The 23058-nt window shown below is 36.9% G+C and overlaps 1 protein-coding gene across 2 annotated transcripts in view; it reads right to left on the reverse strand.

Annotated features, from left to right (window-relative positions):
• The window catches only part of PCNX1 (pecanex 1), a 167675-nt gene that overhangs the window by 122121 nt on the left and 22496 nt on the right, over positions 1-23058 (reverse strand). For both annotated transcript variants that reach the window (XM_060140068.1, XM_060140077.1), the window contains exon 2: positions 14591-14799. In XM_060140068.1, the coding sequence (XP_059996051.1) occupies positions 14591-14799 (209 nt within the window). The remainder of the gene's footprint in view (positions 1-14590; positions 14800-23058) is intronic.

Consider the following 23058-nt stretch of genomic DNA (forward strand, 5'->3'; position numbering starts at 1 on the left):
GTCACTACTCCAAAACATTTAAAACTCACTCCCAAACTGTCTATATCCAATCCAATATTAGAAACTGGCCTTGATTACAATTGTACCATACTAAACATAGCACATATTTTATGATATGTGCCATAAAACCACTCTAGCAAAGAAATTATTTGCCTTTTGTTTCCTAACAGCAAAGAGAAATTGGTCAGAAAGTAATCAGATCTTTTTTTTCAATTTATTTATTTTTAATTTTTTAAATTTATTTATTTTTGGCTGTGTTGGGTCTTCATCACCGCACACGAGCTTTCTCTAGTTGCGGTGAACAGGGGCTACTCTTGGTTGTGGCAGGCAGGCTTCTCATTGCGGTGGCTTCTCTTGTTACAGAGCACGGGCTCTAGGCGCACGGGATTCAGTAGTTGTGGCACGTAAGCTCAGTAGTTGTGGCTCGCGGGTTCTAGAGCGCAGGCTCAGTAGTTGTGGTGCATGGGCTTAGTTGCTCCACGGCATGTGGGATCTTCCTGGACCAGGGCATGAACCTGTGTCCCCTGAAATGGCAGGCGGATTCTTAGCCACTGCACCCCCAGGGAAGTCTCAAGTAATCAGATCTTACACTCCTCGATCTCTCCAAGAGCACAGTCTGATTGAGCTGCATGATACAATGACGAACATGCATGAGAGCAATTATCCTGGTCAAGCTATCTGCATCTGTATTTCTTAAGTTAACAGAATTTAACTAGGATACTAACTTGTTTCACAGAGCTGGGAACCTAAGATTTTAGACTTGCATGTGTAGAGTTAGAAGGCACAAGTTTAAAAAGTGAAATGATGCTATGTAGTAAAAACAGGCATTAGAAAGACAAAAGAGAAAAGTACTAGGTTCAAAGAACTAAGGAAGTCCACATATAGAACTTAAAGATAACGGGATCCTAAAATAAGGAAAAAAAAAAATCACACCAAATTTCAAATAACTTAGACAATTAAAAAAAATTTTTTTAAGTTGATATGTTGTATTTTCATTTTTATTCAGTTCAAGAAATTTCCTTTTTAGTGAGGGAGCCACTCGGCATACGGGATCTTAGTTCCATGACCAGGGATCGAACCCGCACCCCCTGTGGTGGAGGCGGGGAGTCTTAACCACTGGACCACCAGGGAAGTCCCCTAGACAATTTTATAATAAAGTTCCTCAAGAACACAACTTTTAGAACAATTCAGGCCTAAAAGTTATCATAATCCTATTTTTGCCCAAAGATTTTTACTCATTCTACCTGGTATACAAAGTCAGTCAATAAATTTTTTAGCTATTATTATCAAGGATAAAAGCTCTAGTATATATGCTCGACATTATTGTGGACGTAAGCTATCTTACCATCTAGCATCTAATTCAACCTCCTGGTTAACAACAACAAAAAAAGCAACTCCAAATTCTTCTGGTGAATCACCTCATCCCAATCTCTCATATGGCTGTGGGTAATGCTGACCCCACTCTCAAGTTTAGGGGTAAGCTCTACTGGCCAAAGTCAATCAGCATATCCCAATCTCTTGGTCACAGCAACTAGTAGTTCTAGAATAAGCACATGACCCAACTCAGGCCAGAAATGTTCTACTGTTGAGAGAAGAAACTTCTCTCTATCTGCTTGTCTTAATGCTGAGAAGATGAGTCCTGGAGCTGCCGTAGCCATTTTACAACCATAAGGGGAGAGCCTGTCTAAGAAGCCAACTAAAAGAAAAGCATAGTCTGGTAAAGGGCACCAGAGTCATGAAGCTACTTGAAATTCTGCACATTGCCACATCTGAAGACATCCCTTAAACATAGACTTTTCGGTAATGTGAGCCATAAATTACCTTAAGCCTGTCTGGGTGGGGATTCCAATGGCTGCAATCAAAAGATATAGGCAAAATACAATCTGCTTACAAGTTCACCTTCCATTTATGTACTTCTCACTATAGCTGTCTGAATTCTAGTGTGTTTTTTAAATTAATGGTCTCATAACTACCGTGTCCCTGTTTGCTCATTGGGTTTCTAACTCTAAGCCATTGGCTACAGTTAGCTAATGGAAATTACCTCTCTAACTTGTTACCCGTTTATAAAAATAAAACATAATGGAACTCAGTTACAAACATGATGGCCAAGTCCGCATACAAATGTCCCTGTGTGAGAAAAGTGGAGTATGACCAAATTTGCTGGCCATTTGGTGTTAAGTCACACGGCTATCTAGATCAGAATGAGAAATATTTTTCTTATTTGGCAAAATCTCAAGTGTGTATATACAGGCAGCCGTCACCCACTGAACTAGTGATGAGTAATAACCAGCAATACTGTTAACTCCATTGGAATGCATTCTCTAATTAAGATTGTAAAGAAATCAGAAGATGGAGGCCAAGGTGAAGACCAAGGAATAAAATGTTCTATGTCACAGAAAGGATAAAGTTTATATGCATCAGCTTTAGTGATATGTAATTCACATACCTTACAATTCATGCACTGAAACTGTGCGATTCAATGATTTTTAGTACATTCATAAAGTTGTGCATCCATCACCACAGTTGATTTTTAAACCTTTTTATCATCTCAAAAGCAAACCCATTTAGCTGTTACCCTTCCCACCCCTCCTCCCCCAGCCCTAAGCAACCACTGATCTACTTTCTGTCTCTATAAATTTGCCTATTCTGGATTTGTTTTTTCATATAAATGGAATCACATAATATGTGGTCTTCTGTAACTGACTTCTTTCACTTAGCACAATGTTTTCAAGGTTCATCAATGTTGTAGCATGTATCAGTGCTTTATACCTTTCTATGGCCAAATAATATTCCATTGTATGGATAGAACACATTTTGTTTATTCATTCATCAGCTGATGGACAATCTTACCCAGTTTTATACATCACTTCTGATAGCAAGTCTAAATGATTATAATTGGAACATAAAATTATTATTAATAACAAAGCAAATATTTACTAAATACTTAATACATTCCAGTCATAGGGTTGCGTGCTTTATTTCCATTTTCTCATGAAACATTCCCCTAAAAATCTATGATATAAATACTATCATCCTCATTTCACAGATGAAAAAACTGAAAACCGAAAGGTGTAAAAACTTGCCTAAGGTCTCAGAGGAGTAAACAAAATAAGCCAAGTCATTGGTATATGGAGTTCAGGTGGGAAGGGAGGAAACAAATAATACTTCCTCATCACTCTACAATGTGTTATCATATCTGCTCTTTCTGGTTTTTCTCCTTCACACATGAATGTAGGTACTCATAACCAGTAAGGACTGAGAAAAGATTTGAACACCAGGTCTAACTCTAAAGGCTATAGTCTAAGACACCAATAATGCCTTTTAACAAGCAGGCATTAAAGTTCTCTTTCCAGTTCAAAACCAAAAGAAACACCATTATCCAGGGAAGGTTTCTTAACCTCAGCACTACTGACATTTTGGGCCACATAACTCTCGACTGTAGGAGACCATCTTGTGCACTGTTAGGATGGTTAGCAGCACCCCTGACCTCTACCCACCAGACGCCAGTAGCATTTCTCCCTGTGATAACCAAAAATGTCTCCAAATATTGCCAAATGTCTCCTGGGGGGCAAGGTCATCTCCAATGGAGAAACAATAATCTAGAACTAATGCTCAATGGTCAACATTGAGTGGGAAGGAGGTTATCAAGGGAGAAAAAAAGATGAAGGAAAAAACAAACAGCTCCTTTTATAGAAAAAATATACCCTCTTGCAAACTTACTGTACCTTTCTCTTCTCTACAAATTCAGGAGCAGAACTTTTAGTCAGCTGTTGGTGTCCTAACATATAAATTGACTGAGTAAGAATTTTCTTTATTAGCAAGACTTGCAGATTTTCAGGAATGGAAATTTCAGCACATACCTGGGAAGTAAGTAGTTTACAAGTCTCACAGAAGCAAAGTGGCCTACTGCAGTAAGCAGTACACCAAATTCAGGGAATCTCTACCTTTACGCCTTAATTTCCTCATCTGTTTAAAAATAAAAACAGGTACAGGGAAAGGCAGAAAAGCAGAAAGGGTTTGATCTGAATTATAAAGGAGACTTCACAAATTAATTTGTTGATTATCAGTATCATAAACTGCTCAGGCTTTAATTAGAACTTCACAGAACGGGCACAGTACTAAATTTACAAATCTAATCTAGATCACAACGATGTTCCTCAAAGGAACATTCATAAACATTCCTTTATGAATAGATAAAAGCAAACTCCCTAAACAGAATAAATCTTCAGAAAATTTAGCCTAAAATTCACCTGTGTATATTTTAAATGGATCCTTAATTTACAATATTGTAAGCATCACTGAATGAGAAATGGAAAAAAAATATGGTTTGTCTCCAAATAATTGTATTCAAATTCCAAAATTCAGTGTGCTAATTTCCTCTGATGAAACGTTAGAAATGTAACACATACATTAATGGCTTTGACTCTTTCTCTAAGATAAAGATTGAACAAGCATTTCTGAGCTGCTATACCACAGCCAATGACAACAAGAAGCACAAGTAGTCGGTCCTACTATATTCATTCATTCATGCAACCAATTGACAGCTCTAGTGCACCAAGCATAGTGAAAGGCTCTGGAAGTAAGTGTATCTGTTTTCCTGTTCATTTTTGTTCAGAACGGAGATTTACAAGTGGGAGAGTGGGGGAAAGGAGATGTCGAAAGCAAAACTCTACAACAAAGACCTTATTTAATGGTGAAACTTAAAAGCACTCCTAAAAAGACAAGGATGTACACCAATACTATTTCAATTTAACCACATGTGAGAAGTTATACCCAATGAAAATTTAAACAAGAAGCATAAGGTCTAGAAAGGAAGAAATAAAACTGTCATCATTTACAGAAAATCAAGAAATAACCTACAAAGTTTTACCATTAATAAGGGAGTTTAATAAGGTTGCTGGATACAAAGTAAACTGCTACATTTAAAGGGAGAAAATCAAAAGGTAAATAGAAAAAATCATATAATAGCAGAAAAACTATAAAATAATTTGTCAAATTTAATAAAAGCTATGAAAGCCTTTTTTTTTTTTTTTTTTTTTGCGGTACGCGGGCCTCTCACTGTTGTGGCCTCTCCCGTCACGGAGCAAAGGGTCCGGATGCGCAGACTCAGCGGCCATGGCTCATGGGCCCATCCGCTCCGCGGCACGTGGGATCTTCCCGGACCGGGGCAGGAACCCGCGTGCCCTGCATCGGCAGGCGGACTCTCATCCACTGCGCCACCAGAGAAGCCCTATGAAAGCTGTTTAATGGAGAAATGATAAATCTTTACTGAAAGACATTAAAGAAGACTAAATAAATGGAGAGATTTAATATTGTCAAGATACCAATTCTCAGCAGAGGAATCTACATAGCCAGTGTAATTCCAATAAAAACCCTAAGTTCTTGTAGATTTTGCCCAGTAGACTCTGAAGTTTACATCAAAGATCAAGGAGGGGATTCCCTGGTGGCACAGTGGTTAAGAATTGGCCTGCCAATGCAGGGGACACGGGTCCGAGCCCTCGTCTGGGAAGATCCCACATGTCGTGGAGCAACTAAGCCCATGTGCCACAACTGAGCCTGAGCTCTAGAGCCGACATGCCACAATTACTGAAGCCCGTGGGCCTAGAGCCCGTGCTCCACAACAAGAGAAGCCACCACAATGAGAAGCCTGCACATCACAACGAAGAGGAGTCCCCGCTCGCAACAACTAGAGAAAGGCTGCGCACAGCAATGAAGATCCAAAGCAAACAAAAATAAATAAATAAAGTAAATTTATTTAAAAAAAAAAAAAATCAAGGAGCTGACAGTAGCAAATTAACTCCTGAAAAAGAACAAGGTACAAGGTTTGCCCCACTAGGTATCAAAAGTCATGTTATAAAGCACTTAGGATAGTGTGGTAACTGCACAGGCATAAACTAGGTCAACGGGACAGCAGAGAGCCCAGAAACACACCCACCATGCATGAAAACTTAACTTATGACAAAATGACTACTGCAAATCACCAAGGAAAAGACACTCTGTTTAACAAATACTGATTAAACCAGTTATTTATAAAGAAAAAAAACAAATCCTGAATCCCTACCTTACAACAGATCATAATAATTTCCAACAAAACTGAAATGTGAAAACAAAAGAAACATGAAACTTTAAAAAGACAATCTTTCTGAGAGTATTCTTCTGATATTTGTGTAGGAATAATTTCTTAAACAAAACACAAAATTGTTAATTACCAAAAAATGATAAACTGTGTATTAAATTTAAGAATGTATAATAATCATAAGAAACCTTAAGAAAAGCAAAGTGACAAGCTACAAACTGGGAAAAGATGTCTGTAATATACATAACCAATAAGGAGTAGTACAATGAACATATTTTTTTAAACTCATTTTTCTTAATCAATAAGAAAAAGAGAACTCCAAAGAAAAATAAAAAAGAAACGAATGGGCACCGGAAAGAACAGAAAACTTAAATGGACTATATATGTGAGATAAGATGCTCAGCCTCATTAGTAATCAGAAAGGTTAACTAAAGTCAAAATGAGACACATCTAACACTTAACTGTTAAAACGGCAAACTGTTAAAACTTACCAAAATCAAAGACTGAGGATATGAAACAATAAGGACTTTCACATTCTAACGGTGAGAGTATAAATTGGTACAATCGTTTTGGCAAACAGCTTGTATTACCTAGTAAAACTGAACGTGAAAATACCCTGTGGGGCTTCATTGGTGGCGCAGTGGTTGGGAGTCCGCCTGCTGATGCAGGGGACGCAGGTTTGTGCCCCCGTCCGAGAGGATCCCACATGCCGCGGAGCGGCTAGGCCCGTGAGCCATGGCCGCTGAGCCTGCGCATCCAGAGCCCGTGCTCCGCAACAGGAGAGGCCACAACAGTGAGAGGCCCACGTACCAAAAAAAAAAAAAAAAAAAAAGACAGAACTAATAAAGTTTCATAGAATGGAACACATCACAGAAAAATTAATTGTGGCATATAAATAAACTGCCATAAAGTGAGGAAAAGTATTTGACACAAAATGATATCCTTCATAAATATCTTCTTCAAATCAATAGTAAAAAACTAACCACCAACAGAAAAATATACAATTCACAACATAACAAATACAAATGGAACAGCACAAGAAAAATAGCTCCATTTCACTAGTAATCCAAAAACTGAAAAAAGTAAACAATGAATTATTTACCAGTTTGTGAAAATACTAAATAGTGTAGTGAAAAGTACGAAAAAAGAAGCCCTCAAACTGCTGATCACAGTAATGAAAAGGTAAAAATCTTCAGAATTTGGCAATATATATTGAGAAACTTTAAAATGGGTGTAGCTTTCCGGTAATTCTACTTCTGCTAAAACATGATAAAAAATTTACTCATTTAAACTTTGAACATCACAGTGATCTAACACAAATTTAAATTAGAAAATAATTGAAATAACTAAAAACAAGATAGCTAAATTAAGGTACTATATACACACAAAATGGAATACAGTGTAGTCATTAAAAATACTATCACAGAGTTAGATATAGCCTCATCCACCAGAGGGCAGACAGCATAAGCAAGAAGAACTACAATCCTGCAGCATGTGGAACAAAAACCACATTCACAGAGAGATAGACAAGATGAAAAGGCAGAGGGCTATGTACCAGATGAAGGAACAAGATAAAACCCCAGAAAAACAACAAAATGAAGTGGACATAGGCAACCTTCCAGAAAAAGAATTCAGAATGATAGTGAAGATGATCCAGGACCTCAGAAAAAGAATGGAGGCAAAGACCAGGAAGATGCAAGAAATGTTTAACAGAGACCTAGAAGAATTAAAGAGCAAACAAACAGAGATGAACAATACAATAACTGAAATGAAAACTACACTAGAAGGAATCAATAGCAGAATAACTGAGGGAGAAGAATGGATAAGTGACCTGGAAGACAGAATGGTGGATGTCACTGCTACGGAACAGAATAAAGAAAAAAGAATGAAAAGAAATTAAGACAGCCCAAGAAACCTCTGGGACAACATTAAACACAACAACATTAGCATTATAGGGATCCCAGAAGGAGAAGAGAGAGAGAAAGGACCCGAGAAAATATTTGAAGAGATTATACTCAAAAACTTCCCTTACATGGGAAAGGAAATAGCCACCCAAGTCCAGGAAGCACAGCGAGTTCCATACAAGATAAACCCAAGGAGAAACACGCCCAGACACATAGTAATCAAATTGGCAAAAATTAAAGACAAAGAAAAATTATTAAAAGCAGCAAGGGAAAAATGGCAAATAACATACAAGGGAACTCCTGTAAGGTTAACAGCTGATTTCTCAGCAGAAACTCTACAAGCCAGAAGGGAGGGGCATGATATACTTATAGTGATGAAAGGGAAGAACCTACAACCAATATTACTCTACAAGGCAAGGATCCCATTCAGATTCGATGGAGAAATCAAAAGCTTTACACACAAACAAAAGCTAAGAGAATTCAGCACCACCAAACCAGCTCTACAACACATGTTAAAGGAACTTCTCTAAGTGGGAAACACAAGAGAAGAAAAAGACCTACAAAAACAAACCCAAAACAATTAAGAAAATGGTCATAGGAACATACATATTGATAATTACCTTAAACATGAAAGGATTAAATGCTCCAACCAAAAGACACAGGCTTGCTGAATGGATACAAAACTAAACCCATATATATGCTGTAAACAAGAGACCCACTACAGACCTAGGGACACATACAGACTGAAAGTGAGGGGATGGAAAAAGATATTCCATGCAAATGAAAATCAAAAGAAAGCTGGAGTAGCTATACTCATATGAGATAAAATAGACTTTAAAATAGAGAATGTTACAAGAGACAGGAAGGACACTACATAATGATCAAGGGATCAATCCAAGAAGATATAACAATTATAAATATATTTGCACCTAACATAGGAGCACCTCAATACAAAAGGCAGCTGCTAAAAGCTCTAAAAGAGGAAATCGACAGTAACACAATAATAGTGGGGGACTTTAACACCTCACTTACACCAATGGACAGATCATCCAAACAGAAAATTCATAAGGAAATACAAGCTTTAAATGACACAATACACCAGATAGATTTAATTGATATTTATAGGACATTCCATCCAAAAACAGCAGATTACGCTTTCTTCTCAAGTGCGCACAGAACATTCTCCAGGATAGATCACATCTTAGGTCACAAATAAAGCCTCAGTAAATTTAAGGAAATTGAAATCATATCAAGAATCTTTTCTGACCACAATGCTATGAGATTAGAAATGAATTACAGGGAAAAAAATGTAAAACACACAAACACATGGAAGCTAAACAATACGCTACTAAATAACGAAGAGATCACTGAGGAAAGCAAAGAGGAAATCAAAAAATACCTAGAGACAAATGACAATGAAAACATGACGATCCAAAACCTATGGGATGTAGCGAAAGCAGTTCTAAGAGGGAAGTTTATAACTATACAAGCCTACCTCAAGAAACAAGAAAAATCTCAACTAAACAATCTAACCTTACACCTAAAGGAACTAGAGAAAGAAGGACAAACCAAACCCAAAGTTAGCAGAAGGAAAGAAATCATAAAGATCAGAGCAGAAATAAATGAAATAGAAACAAAGAAAACAATAGCAAAGATCAATAAAACTAAAAGCTGGTTCTTTGAGAAGATAAACAAAACTGATAAACCATTAGCCAAAGTCATCAAGAAAAAGAGGGAGAGGACTCAAATCAATAAAATTAGAAATAAAAAAGGAAAAGTTACAACAGACACCACAGAAATACAAGGCATCCTAAGAGACTACTACAAGCAACTCTATGCCAATAAAATGGACAACCTGGAAGAAATGGACAAATTCTTAGAAAGGTGTAACCTTCCCAGAACGAACCAGGAAGAAATAGAAAATATGAACAGACCAATCACAAGTAATGAAATTGAAACTGTGATTAAAAATCTTCCAACAAACAGAAGTCCAGGACCAGATGGCTTCACAGGTGAATTCTATCAAACATTTAGAGAAGAGCTAACACCCATCCTTCTCAAACTCTTCAAAAAATTGCAGAGGAAGGAACACTCCCAAACTCATTCTATGAGGTCACCATCGCCCTGATACCAAAACCAGACAAAGATACTACAAAAAAAGAAAATTACAGACCAATATCACTGATGAACATAGATGCAAAAATCCACACAAAATACTAGCAAACGGAATCCAACAACACATTAAAAGGATCATACATCATGATCAAGTGGGATTTATCCCAGGGATGCAAGGATTCTTCAATATACGCAAATCAATCAATGTGATACACCATATTAACAAATTGAAGAATAAAAACCATATGATCATCTCAATAGATGCAGAAAAAACTTTTGACAAAATTCAACACCCATTTATGATAAAAACTCTCCAGAAAGTGGGCACAGAGGGAACCTACCTCAACATAACAAAGGCCATATACAAACAACCCACAGCAAACATCATTCTCAATGGTGAAAAATTGAAAGCATTTCCTCTAAGATCAGGAACAAGACAAGGATGTCCACTCTCACCATTATTATTCAACAAAGTTTTGGAAGTCCTAGTCATGGCAATCAGAGAAGAAAAAGAAATAAAAGGAATACAAATTGGAAAAGAAGAAGTAAAACTGTCACTACTTGCAGATGACATGATACTATACACAGAGAGTTCTAAAAATGTCACCAGAAAACTACTAGAGCTAATCAATGAATTTGGTAAAGTTGCAGGATACAAAATTAATGCACAGAAATCTCTTGCATTCCTATACACTAATGATGAAAAATCTGAAAGAGAAATTCAGGAAACGCTCTCATTTACCATTGCAACGAAAATAATAAAATACCTAGGAATTGCAGGTATTTTACCTACCTTTTGTCTCTCTAGGTAGGTCTTTTGTCTCCTTACTTAGGGAGACAAAAGACCTGTATGCAGAAAACAATAAGACACTGATGAAAGAAATTAAAGATGATACCAACAGATGGAGAGATATACCATGTTTTTGGATTGGAAGAACCAATATTGTGAAAATGACTAGACTACCCAAAGCAATCTACAGATTCAATGCAATTGCTATCAAATTACCAATGGCATTTTTTTCGGAAGTAGAACAAATCATCTTAAAATTTGTATGGAGACACAAAAGACCCCGAATAGCCAAAGCAGTCTTGAGGGAAAAAAACGGAGCTGGAGGAATCAGACTCCCTGACTTCAGACTATACTACAAAGCTACAGTAATCAAGACAATGTGGTACTGGCACAAAAACAGAAACATAGATCAATGGAACAAGATAGAAAGCCCAGAGATAAACCCATGCACCTATGGTCAACTAATCTGTGACAAAGGAGGCAAAGATATACAATGGAGAAAAGACAGTCTCTTCAAAAGTGGTGCTGGGAAAACTGGACTGCTACATGTAAAAGAATGAAATTAGAACACTCCCTAACACCATACACAAAAATAAACTCAAAATGGATTAGAGACCTAAATGTAAAAGACCGGACACTATAAAACTCTTAGAGGAAAACACAGGAAGAACACTCTTTGACATAAATCACAGCAAGATCTTTTTTGACCCACCTCCTAGAGTAATGGAAATAAAAACAAAAATAAACAAATCGGACCTAATGAAACTGCAAAGCTTTTGCACAGCAAAGGAAACCATAAACAAGACGAAAAGAGAACCCTCAGAATGGGAGAAAATATTTGCAAATGAATCAACAGACAACGGATTAATCTCCAAAATATATAAACAGCTCATGCAGCTCAATATTAAAGAAACAAACAACCCAATCCAAAAATGGGCAGAAGACCTAAATAGACACTTCTCCAAAGAAGACATACAGATGGCCAAGAGGCACATGAAAAGCTGCTCAACATCACTAATCATTAGAGAAATGCAAATCAAAACTACAATGAGATATCATCTCACACCAGTCAGAATGGCCATCATCAAAAAATCTAGAAACAATAAATGCTGGAGAGGGTGTGGAGAAAAGGGAACCCTCTTACACTGTTGGTGGGAATGTAAATTGATACAGCCACTGTGGAGAACAGTATGGAGGTTCCTTAAAAAGCTACAAATAGAACTACCATATGACCCAGCAATCCCACTACTGGGCATATACCCTGAGAAAACCATAATTCAAAAAGAGACATGTACCAAAATGTTCATTGCAGCTCTATTTACAATAGCCCGGAGATGGAAACAACCTAAATGCCCGTCAACGGATGAATGGATAAAGAAGATGTGGCACATATATACAATGGAATATTACTCAGCCATAAAAAGAAACGAAATTGAGCTATTTGTAATGAGGTGGATAGACCTAGAGTCTGTCATACAGAGTGAAGTAAGTCAGAAAGAGAGAGACAAATACCGTATGCTAACACATATATATGGAATTTAAGAAAAAAAAATGTCATGAAAAACCTAGGGGTAAAGCAGGAATAAAGACGCAGACCTCTTAGAGAACGGACTTGAGGTTATGGGGAGGGGGAAGGGTGAGCTGTGACAGGGCAAGAGAGAGTCATGGGCATATACACACTAACAAACGCAGTAAGGTAGATAGCTAGTGGGAAGCAGCTGCATGGCACAGGGATATTGGCTCGGTGCTTTGTGACAGCCTGGAGGGGTGGGATGGGGAGGGTGGGAGGGAGGGAGACGCAACAGGGAAGACATATGGGAACATATGTTTATGTATGACTGATTCACTTTGTTATAAAGCAGAAACTAACACCCCATTGTAAAGCAATTATACCCCAATAAAGATGTAAAAAAAAAAAAAAAAAAAAAAGACACATGCACCCCAATGTTCATTGCAGCACTATTTACAATAGCCAGGTCATGGAAGCAAGCTAAATGCCCATCGACAGATGAATGGATAAAGAAGTTGTGGTACATATATACAATGGAATATTACTCAGCCATAAAAAGGTACGAAATTGAGTCATCTGTTGACACGTGGATGGATCTAGAGACTGTCATACAGAGTAAAGTAAGTCAGAAAGAGAAAAACAAATATTGTATATTAACGCATGTATGTGTAACCTATAAAAATGGTACAGATGAGCCGGTTTGCAGGGCAGAAGTTGAGACACAGTTGTAGAGAACAAACCTATGGACACCAAGGGGGGAAAACCACAGGGGCGGTGGGGATGGTGGTGTGCTGAACTGGGCCATTGGAATTGACATGTATACACTTATGTGTATAAAATTGATGACTAATAAGAACCTGCTGTATAAAAAAACAAAGAAACAAACAAAAAAATACTATCACAGAAATAGTATTTTCAGTAGTTCAAAGTATTTCCTGAGTACCTATCAGTGCAAGACACTGTTCTGGAACCTGGGAATATAATAGTTTGTAAGAAAAACAAGGCCCTGCCTTCAGAAAGCTTATAAATGCAAACAAATGATTAAGGAAGATAATTTCAGATAGTGATTTATGCTATTAACAAAATTATTATAAGGTAAAATATCTGTTCAATGAACAAACAGGGTAATCATGTTAGGGATGGAGGAAAATGTAACAAAAAGCATGAAGGTTTTCAGTGCACTGGAGAATGTACAGAAACATTACCTGTCTTAATAGATATTGAGTACCCACTTTTAGTGATATTATTTATATCTTGAACCTGAAATATTTCATATTATACTGACTGGAAACATGGCATAGTGGTTAAAAGCATGGCCTCGCCTCCAGAGCTTGACAGCCTAGATTATTTGATCTTTCTCACCTCACTTTCCACATCTGCAAATCATGGATGATAACAGCAACCATCTCATAGAATTGTTTTTGAGGACTGTATGAGCTTAAAAATGTCAAGTGCTCATATAGCAACTGTTTAAAAATTATATTAGGGACACCTATTATTTCTATAAAGTCACTATAACCTTTTGACTATGATAAATAAATCCCTCTGTCAGAAAGAGAAAGTGGGTGAGGCCAAGGTAATGGGATAGAATGTGACTGAGGGCAGTAGGGGACTATTTTAGCTGAGACAGCCTCCAGGAACGCCTCCAGGAAGGGGTGACAGCTACACAGAGTTGAAACCTAGGAAGTCAGTCATGCTAAGATCTAGGGAAGGAACAGCTAAGTTTCTAAGGTAAGAACATAAAATTGAAAAAAATTTACAATGGATAAAATGAAAACTGTAGATTATAAATGTCAAGTAAAATATTATCACAGTTTGCTTAAGATATATATACACATTTTATTTATATGTATAAAAATAAATGTTTAGATTTATAAAGCCATGTTTTATTACTTCTTTAACCTGTTTTCCATTGGTTTTGGTCTTTGGTATGAATAACTATTACACTATTATGACTATTATTGTTCTAAAATGTTATTTATTAACAAGGCCAAGGATACTGATTTATCCCCAGATAGCCAGTCAGCTTTGCTGTGGTCTAATGTGACAATCACACTTGTCACTGTATCAACAGTGGTAAGATCTACCACTGCCTTAAAACCAGGTAAACAGAACAGGCATGACACAATAATCACATCATTGTACACATGCATCACTGTACATCGTTACAAACTGAGTGGCATGGGTTTCCTTACCTTGGGCCATTGCTGTCTTTTCTCCTTGTTGAACAGTTGCCTTGCTCAGCTCTGGCTCGCTGATCTGTGAAATCATTTGTGTTCCTATCTACAATCTCTCCAGCATCAAGTGCTCTGTGGAGTCGATAGTTGACCATCTTCAGAACAATGAAAACAGCAGCTATCACAGGACAATAGACTGCTACTATAATCATGGAAGAAGGAAGGGCCTTAAAGAGAAAGAAAATAAAGATAGGAATTTTAAAATATCTTATACTTTATTCAATGAGAGAAATCTGTAACTAAAATAATAAACACACACATTCTCACACAAAGCAACAATTGTGTTCCTAGCACTAAGTTGTAAAAGTATAAGACAGCACCACCCAATACAGTAGCCACTTGCTACGTGTGGCTATTGAGTGCTTGAAATGTGGTTAGCCTGAATTGAGATGTGCACTAAGAATAAAATAACACTGGATTTTGAAAATTCAGTATGAAAAAAAGAATGCAAAATATCTCAATTTTTATACTGATTACATGTTGAAATATATTTAGATTATACTGGGTTAAATAAAATATATTATTAAAGTTAATTTCATCTGTTACTTTTATTTTTAATGTAGCTACTAGAAAAGTTTTAAATTACATATGTGGCTTACAATATATGTCCACTGGACAGCACTGTTACAAAGTCCATGCCAAAAAGCTTATAATACAAGTAGAGAGTTAAGGTATCACATTATATAATATGTGAATAAGACAGGGTTGTGCTCCAAATACACATAATCTCTGTTTATGTGCTCCCTGTAACTTTTTTTTAGGATATAAACTTTGTGTTCTAGAAAATCCCAAGTTAAAACTTATGAGAATAACCTTAGAACTATGACTATAAAACCAGATAAGACATGGGGGACATTCAAAATCCAAATGTTTTATTTTAAAATACTTAAATGCTTAAAATACTGAAAAATTGTAACCTGTCAAATAAAACGAATAAAAGAATACAGACTAGAATCAAGCAATAAATAGATTTATTGAAATAAGTCAGAAGCATCCTGGGCATGGGGACTGCACACCCATCATACCTGAGAATTCAGTGATGTGGACATGAGTCCAGGGCTGGCAGGCTGGAGAACACCCCACTTGGAAGGCATGACTCAGAGTCACTGTTAGCAAAGCCTATAAAACTAGGCTCAAGTTATGCCCCTTTTCATGAGAAAAAAATCATCCCAGGTGTTTACAGCTCTAGATTTCACATATTTTCATAAGGTTCCACCTCAGTAATCTGAGAACATGGCTCTAAATTTACTTGGAAAGATATCCTCAAATCGCTTGAGAAGGTGAAATTGAAAAGGTTCTAATGAACCAGGGAGGTTTCAAAGACAGATATGATAAAAGTTTAAAAAATAAGACAGTTATTTGGGAGGTAGAGAGAGGGAAACAGTGTGGGTTGGAACTGGGAGGCGGGAAAAGAAAGTAAATCAAGCCTAAAGTTTAATACTTTTGGGTTGAGTGCAGGCATAATAGGTAAATATTTGGTATTTTTATTTTTTAATTTTATTTATTTTTGGCTGCGTTGGGTCTTCATCGCTGCAACTTTCTCTAGTTGCGGCGAGCGGGGGCTACTCTTCATTGCGGTGCATAGGCTTCTCACTGTGGTGGCTTCTCTTGTTGCGGAGCACAGGCTCTAGGCGCACAGACTTCAGTAGTTGTGGTTCGCGGGTTCTAGACCACAAGCTCAGTAGTTGCGGCACACGGGCTTAGCTGCTCTGCGACATGTAGGATCTTCCCAGACCAGGGATCGAACCTGTGCCTCCTGAATTGGCAGGCGGATGCTTAAGCACTGCACCACCAGAGAAGTCCTATTTGGTATTTTTAAATGCTTAGATTAAGAAGCCCTTCATATTGGTGTATCTAAAAAATTACACTGGTGATTTCAATTTAAAATGTCATTGAATAACAGATCTAGGCTTATAAAATGTATTTAAAATCTTACAAAATCCATAAATATCAGGTTTAGAAGAGTTAAGTACTCCAAAGATTTGTTAATTTACATAATTTACTTAAAATTTATAAATGCAATTTAAATTCAAGGGATCTTAAGCTACATGAAAAAACTGAATCTCTTAAAAATTATTGTTAAAATGTGTTCAATTTGTAAAGAGTTGAGTTTAAAATTCTGTTAATTTATAGCTTTAATAAATCTAACATTCATTGCAAAAAAAAACAGTTCCCTGAAAAACTTTTTCCAAACAGAAACACACACACACAAATTGACAAAAATTTCAAAGTAAACATGCACATAAATACATACAAACACATACACTGCTTAGAATATTTATAGAAGTTCTGCATGATGCTGATTTCCATATGATATGTTCACTTAAGAACTGGAATTCTTGGAGATCATTTAGTTCAACACCCTCATTTCCAGACTAAAAACAGAGCTACTGTATGATCCAGCAATCCCACTCCTTAGCATATATCTGAAGAAAACCATAGTTCAGAAAAATACATGCACCTCAATGTTCACTGCATCACTGTTTACAACAGCCAAGACATGGAAGCAACCTAAATGTCCATCGACAGATGAATGGATAAAGATGTGGTACATATATACAAGTAATATTGTACATATATACAGTATTACTCAGCCGTTTAAAAGAATGAAATAATACCGTTTGCAGCAACATGGGTGGACCTGGAGATTATCATACTAAGTGAAGTCAGACAGAGAAAGACAAATATCATATGATATCACTTATATGCTGAATCTAAAAAAAAAAGATACAAATGAACTTACTTACAAAACAGAAACAAACTCACAGACTTAGAAAACGAATTTATGGTTACCAGGGGGGAAGAGTGGGGTGGAGGGATAGATTGGGAGTTTGGGATTGACATGTACACACTGCTGTATTTAAAATAAAATGACTTTCCATGAAATTAATTATTTTAAAAGCATGTATCACTGTATATAGCAATATGTATATATTTATATATGTATGTGTATATATATAATATGTATATTATATAAAGAATAAATATAAAGAATTCCTTCAAAATCAATAACAAAGAGGCAGACCAATGAAAATAAAGGACAACAGACAGAACTTACACAGAAAAATATAAATAGCCAATAAAAACAACATGAAAACATGTTCAACTTCATCAGTAATGAGCAAAATAAAATGTAAAACCTCAACAATGTATCATTAACACCCATCTTAATGAACAAAAATTAAGAAATCAGACAAAATTAAGTATGGACAACCAGACCTCTTGTAAACTGCTAGTAGAAACATAAATTGATAGATACATCACCCAAGATCCAGCAATTTCTCTCATAAGCATAAAAATGAAAGAAACTCTTACACTCGCAGCATAAGACTTTTACCAAAAACTGGGGGTGGGGGGGGAACCTCAATTGAAAATCAAAAGGAAAATGGAAAACGGCAGACTAGTTACCAATGGAATGTAACAGTAAAAACTACAGCTACAGGCAGCAACATTAACTATACACATACAATATGTGTTGTATTCCAAATGTAAACTTACGTTTTACTGTATTTTCTTGATTTTTTGGTAATAAGCATGTATTTCTTTTATAGTTAGAAAAGAGAGCTAAAATTTTAATAGCGATAAAAAGGTTTTCATATTAGAAAAAGAGTATATTAGCTTTCATCTTTTACAAAGACATGATCTACATTCTTCTCATTAATGGATGCCTTATCAATAGGTCAAGTTCCACATCAAGGCCGTTTGTCACCTTATTTGCAAGAAGTTAAAAAAAAATCTTAACTCTCAATTATACAGCCCTGAATGGCAGGAAGTGTTAACAGCTGTCAGAGAGCTCTAGATATTCAGATCAAACATAGCCCCCAAAATTGTAGTAAGCCTCCTTACTAAGAACTATGTTAGATACTTTACATAAGATCAATCCTCTTAGAAGTTGGATGAATAGAAATGTAAATGAAAACTACAATTAAATATTACCACATACCCATTAGGATGGCTACTATCAATTAACCAGAAAAAAAAAAGGACAGAAAATAACAAGTGTTGGCATCGGTGTGGAGAAATTGGAACCTCTGTACGCTGTTGGTGGGACAGTAAAATGATGCAGCCTCTATGAAAACAGTATGGTGGTTCCTCAAAAATATTAAAAATAGAATTACCATATGATCTAGCAATTCCACTTCTGGGTATTTATTCCAAAGAATAAATCGAATCTTGAATAAACTGCAGGATCTCAAAAAGATATCTGGACATTCATGTACACAGCAGCATTACGCACAATAGCCAAGAGATGGAAGCAAAGCAGTGTCTATGAATGGACGAATAGATAAACAAAATGTGGTCTATATGTATGATGCATTATTCAACATTAAAAGGCATGAACTCTTTTTTTTTTTTCTTTTTTTGCAGTACGCGGGCCTCTCACTGTTGTGGCCTCTCCCGTTGCAGAGCACAGGCTCAGCGGGCCTGGCTCACGGACCCAGCCGCTCCGCGGCATGTGGGATCTTCCCGGACCAGGGCACGAACCCGTGTCCCCTGCATCGGCAGGCGGACTCTCAACCACTGCGCCACCAGGGAAGCCCTAAAGGAATGAACTCTTGTCGCATGCTGCTGCACGGATGAACCTTGAGAACAGTATGCTAAGTGAAATAAGCCAGTAACAAAAAGGCAAAATACTGGATGATTCCACTTATATGAGGTATCTAAAGTAGTCAAATTCATAGAAATAGAAAGCAGAATGATGGCTGCCACGGGCTGGTGGGAGAGAGAGTGAAGAGTTGGTGTTTAATGGGTGTAGAGTTTCAGTTTTGCAGAATGAAAAGGTCCTGGAAATGAATTCCACAACAACGTAAATATACTTAACACTACTGAATAGAACACTTAAAATTGTGTTAAAATGGTAAATTTTATGTTACGTGTTTTTTACTACAATTTAAAAAGTTAGACGGACGAATGTTTCACTCTTTTCTCTCTGGTGAGGAAAGTCAAATGTTGAGAAACAAGCTAGGAGACTGAGCCATTTACACCACTTCTTAAATTCTGACAGTTTATCCTGAACGTTAAAAAGTTGTGTTATTTCAGCCAGGAGTGATAGGTTCAAGCTATTCAAGACGCCAAATATATTTCTGATAGGACTCTTGAGAAAGCCACTTGGAATCACAGAAATGGTCATACCGGAATTAACAGTGCCATGAAGTAAATTTATCTTACATTTCATTTCAAAACTCAAGTGAATAATTCTCCCCTATGGCAGGCACACTGCATGGCAGAAAAGCTACCTTTTACACAATGCTCATTTCATTGTGCAGCAATGTAAAGACATTATGTTCACTGTCTATGCTCTGTGGTGGAATCTTAATTTTCTCTATTTTCTACACCACTGAGTCGAGATCTGAAGCATACTGTTAACAAATGCGTATCCTTCCTTAATATATTTGTAGCTGTTCTCAATTAGAACTGATTTCACTGCATCTTTTCCAGTTCATGTTACAACACTTAGTGCCAACTAACATACTTAGATATCAACTAACATCTAACACTTAGCGAACACCATGTGCTAGGCACGTTTCTAAGTGCTTTATGTATATTAACTCATTTAACCCTCACAATCACCTCATGAAGTCAGCACTATCATTCTTCCCATTTTACAAATTCAGAAACTGAAGCACAAAGAGGTAAGTAACTTGCTCAAGGTCTCAGAATGAGACGTTAAGGAGCAGTTTGGCTCCAGAGTCCTTGCTCTTCATCATGATACCCAGTTGTCTCTAAATCAGGGGTTGGCAGACTTTTTCTGTTTGAAACAAAAAATATTTCACAGTCTGCAAGTCATATGATCTGTCATAACCACTCAACACTGCCTGTTGTAGTCTCAAAGCAGCTATAGGCAGCATACATGAACGTGAACATGAACATGGTGTTTTCCAATAAAACTCTATGGACACTTTGCAGACACTGAAATTTGAAATTCATTTAATTTTTACATAGCATAAAGTATTACTCTTCTTTTGATTTTTTCCAACCACTAAAAACTGTAAAAACCATCCTTACTTAGCTCATGGGCCATACAAAAACTACATGGGCCGTAGTTTTTTGATACCTGCTCTAAATCAAAGTTTATTTTCTTCTCTCACCAGTAAGATATCGTCACCAAACAAAAGATCATCAAGCACTTCCCCCTCATATATGCCAAGTACAAATCTATAATCTCCAACATCCCCAGTTTCATCCAACTATGAAGCAAAGTAACTGCTAGCAAACATAGGACAGTAATTGCTCTTCCCTTTCAGTGAGAAAGTCTATCAATTTACACAGAAAGCATTGGTTTGGGATTATCATGGAAAATTCCACTGGTTCCACAGAAATCACTGGAAAAATGAGAAAAACAATGGCTTTCAGAAACTATTTGACAAAGTTTCATGAAAAGAAACTAACTAGGGACGAGGAGCAGAGGGTCTCTCTGTACTATGAAGGAAAACTTCCGACGCAAACACTGAAGACTGAACCTCACTGTCTCTAAAACAGTAGATTAACTGTTAAGAGAATCATAGAAGGGACTTCCCTGGTTAGAACTCCGTGCTCTCACTGCTGGGGGCCTGCGTTCAATGCCTGGTTGGGGAGCTAAGATCCCACAAGCCATGTGGCACAGCCAAAAGAAAAGAAAAACAAAACAGAATCGTAGAAGTGAAAAAACAAATTTAGGTCAGCCTTTCAAAACAAATAGATAGCAAGAAGGTCACGTTTCTACACATCTCCTTTAATTAGATATTTTTCCTCAAAATGTTTAGCCATAAATTTGTAATTAATAAATACAACTGTCATTCCCCTGAGGCCTTTCTTTGCTGCCTTACGATAAATCATAGTTCGATATCCAGCTATAAGAAAAAACTGAGTAACACTTTTGCTTCCAAGTTCAAAACACTAAATTCATTCAGATTATTCCTTTTAAGTCAAGCGTCTCTCCTCGTGTGGTTTGGGATCACTGAACGCTGCCAACTACCAAGGTAGCTGGTGCTTTTACCAAGCTACAACATAAACAATCACTGAGATATTTAGACAGAAAAACTGAACTTAAATTTTTCTTAGCTTTAAAGTCCTCTCTGCTCTGTCAACATGTAATAGAAAGGAAGTAAAAATAAAATTATAGCCAAAAAAATCTGGTAAATGAAAACAAGAATTTGAAGCAGTATGCCTTATGCCCTGGGGATGGGACAGGGAACCACAGATACTAATCCTGTCCTAAATTATAAATTCCATCCATCAATAATATCCGGATAACTTTTCTTAAAACTTTTTCAGAAGAAAAACTAGACAGCGATAACAAGGGTACTCCCTTCCTTCCATAGTCTACCCCCAAATGCATCAGGCCTATGGCTATTCTGCTGGGCACAAATGGCCAACCGGGCAAAGAATTAAGAACGAGTCTTCATAAAGCTATACCAAGATAGCCAATTGGCCCTGGGTTCTAGCTTTTCTACTGGTATACCTGAAGCTGTGGGAATACCTGTACTTCCTCATCCTGATGGAAAATCCCTTCTGGCTTATTCACAAAAAAAGATAAATGCATAAGCTAATTCCTGCAAAGTGCAGAATTCAGTTCCATATCTGTATCCCCTTTCGTTTCTGGCCAACAGAGAGAATGTTGGGGGAAAAGGGAGGGAGAAGGTCTTAGTAACCAAATATTGCCCATAAATTGTAGACAATGACTATTAATTAGGGGTAAAGAAAGAGGTTGGATCAGAAAGAAAAGGACTGTTTTTAAACCTTAGGGTTTTTGTATGTAGGCTGCCCCCAAAGGACTTAGGAAAGCCCTTGTGTCACAACCCTAACTCTAGGGATTCGGCCCTTGTCACAGCCCCCTTCGGGGGTTGACGATTAAGCACTGCAGGTAAATACCTCCTTTCATAGGACGGGCTGCAGAAGAAAAAGAAACTACTCCCAATGTCAGGATTCAGGCATACTTGCCCACAGGAAAAAAAACCCAAAATATAACTTCCTAGAATTCCAACTACATAGGGAGTCAAACTGATTTCAGCAGGCCAGCTAAGAACCTCGAACAAACTCAGAATACATTTTCCCCAAAGGCACTGGTTTACAAGTGACTACTGGAACTTGAGTCTATCCATATTTCTGCAGAAGTTTGAATTTTATCTACATACTATTTTAATACAAATACAATCATTAAAAATACTAGATATTTTTCTGTTTATATTTGCATTTTATATTTACGTCACTCTAAAACATATATTTGTATTTACATTTTTATCTACAGTAGAATGTTCTTTGTAGGAAAGCAACATTCAAAAATACATATTAACAAGATGCAAAGAGACCAAAGTAATACAGTACCTACAACTCATCACCAATAATATGTGTTAGGCGCTAAAGATAGGCAGGATAGGCATATATAAAACATAAATGAGAAGTCAGGGCACAAATGTGAAAAATAAGGGAGGGAATAAGAGTCCTAA

This window comes from Lagenorhynchus albirostris, chromosome 1 (genome assembly GCF_949774975.1).
Source record: "Lagenorhynchus albirostris chromosome 1, mLagAlb1.1, whole genome shotgun sequence".
Taxonomy (NCBI): domain Eukaryota; kingdom Metazoa; phylum Chordata; class Mammalia; order Artiodactyla; family Delphinidae; genus Lagenorhynchus; species Lagenorhynchus albirostris.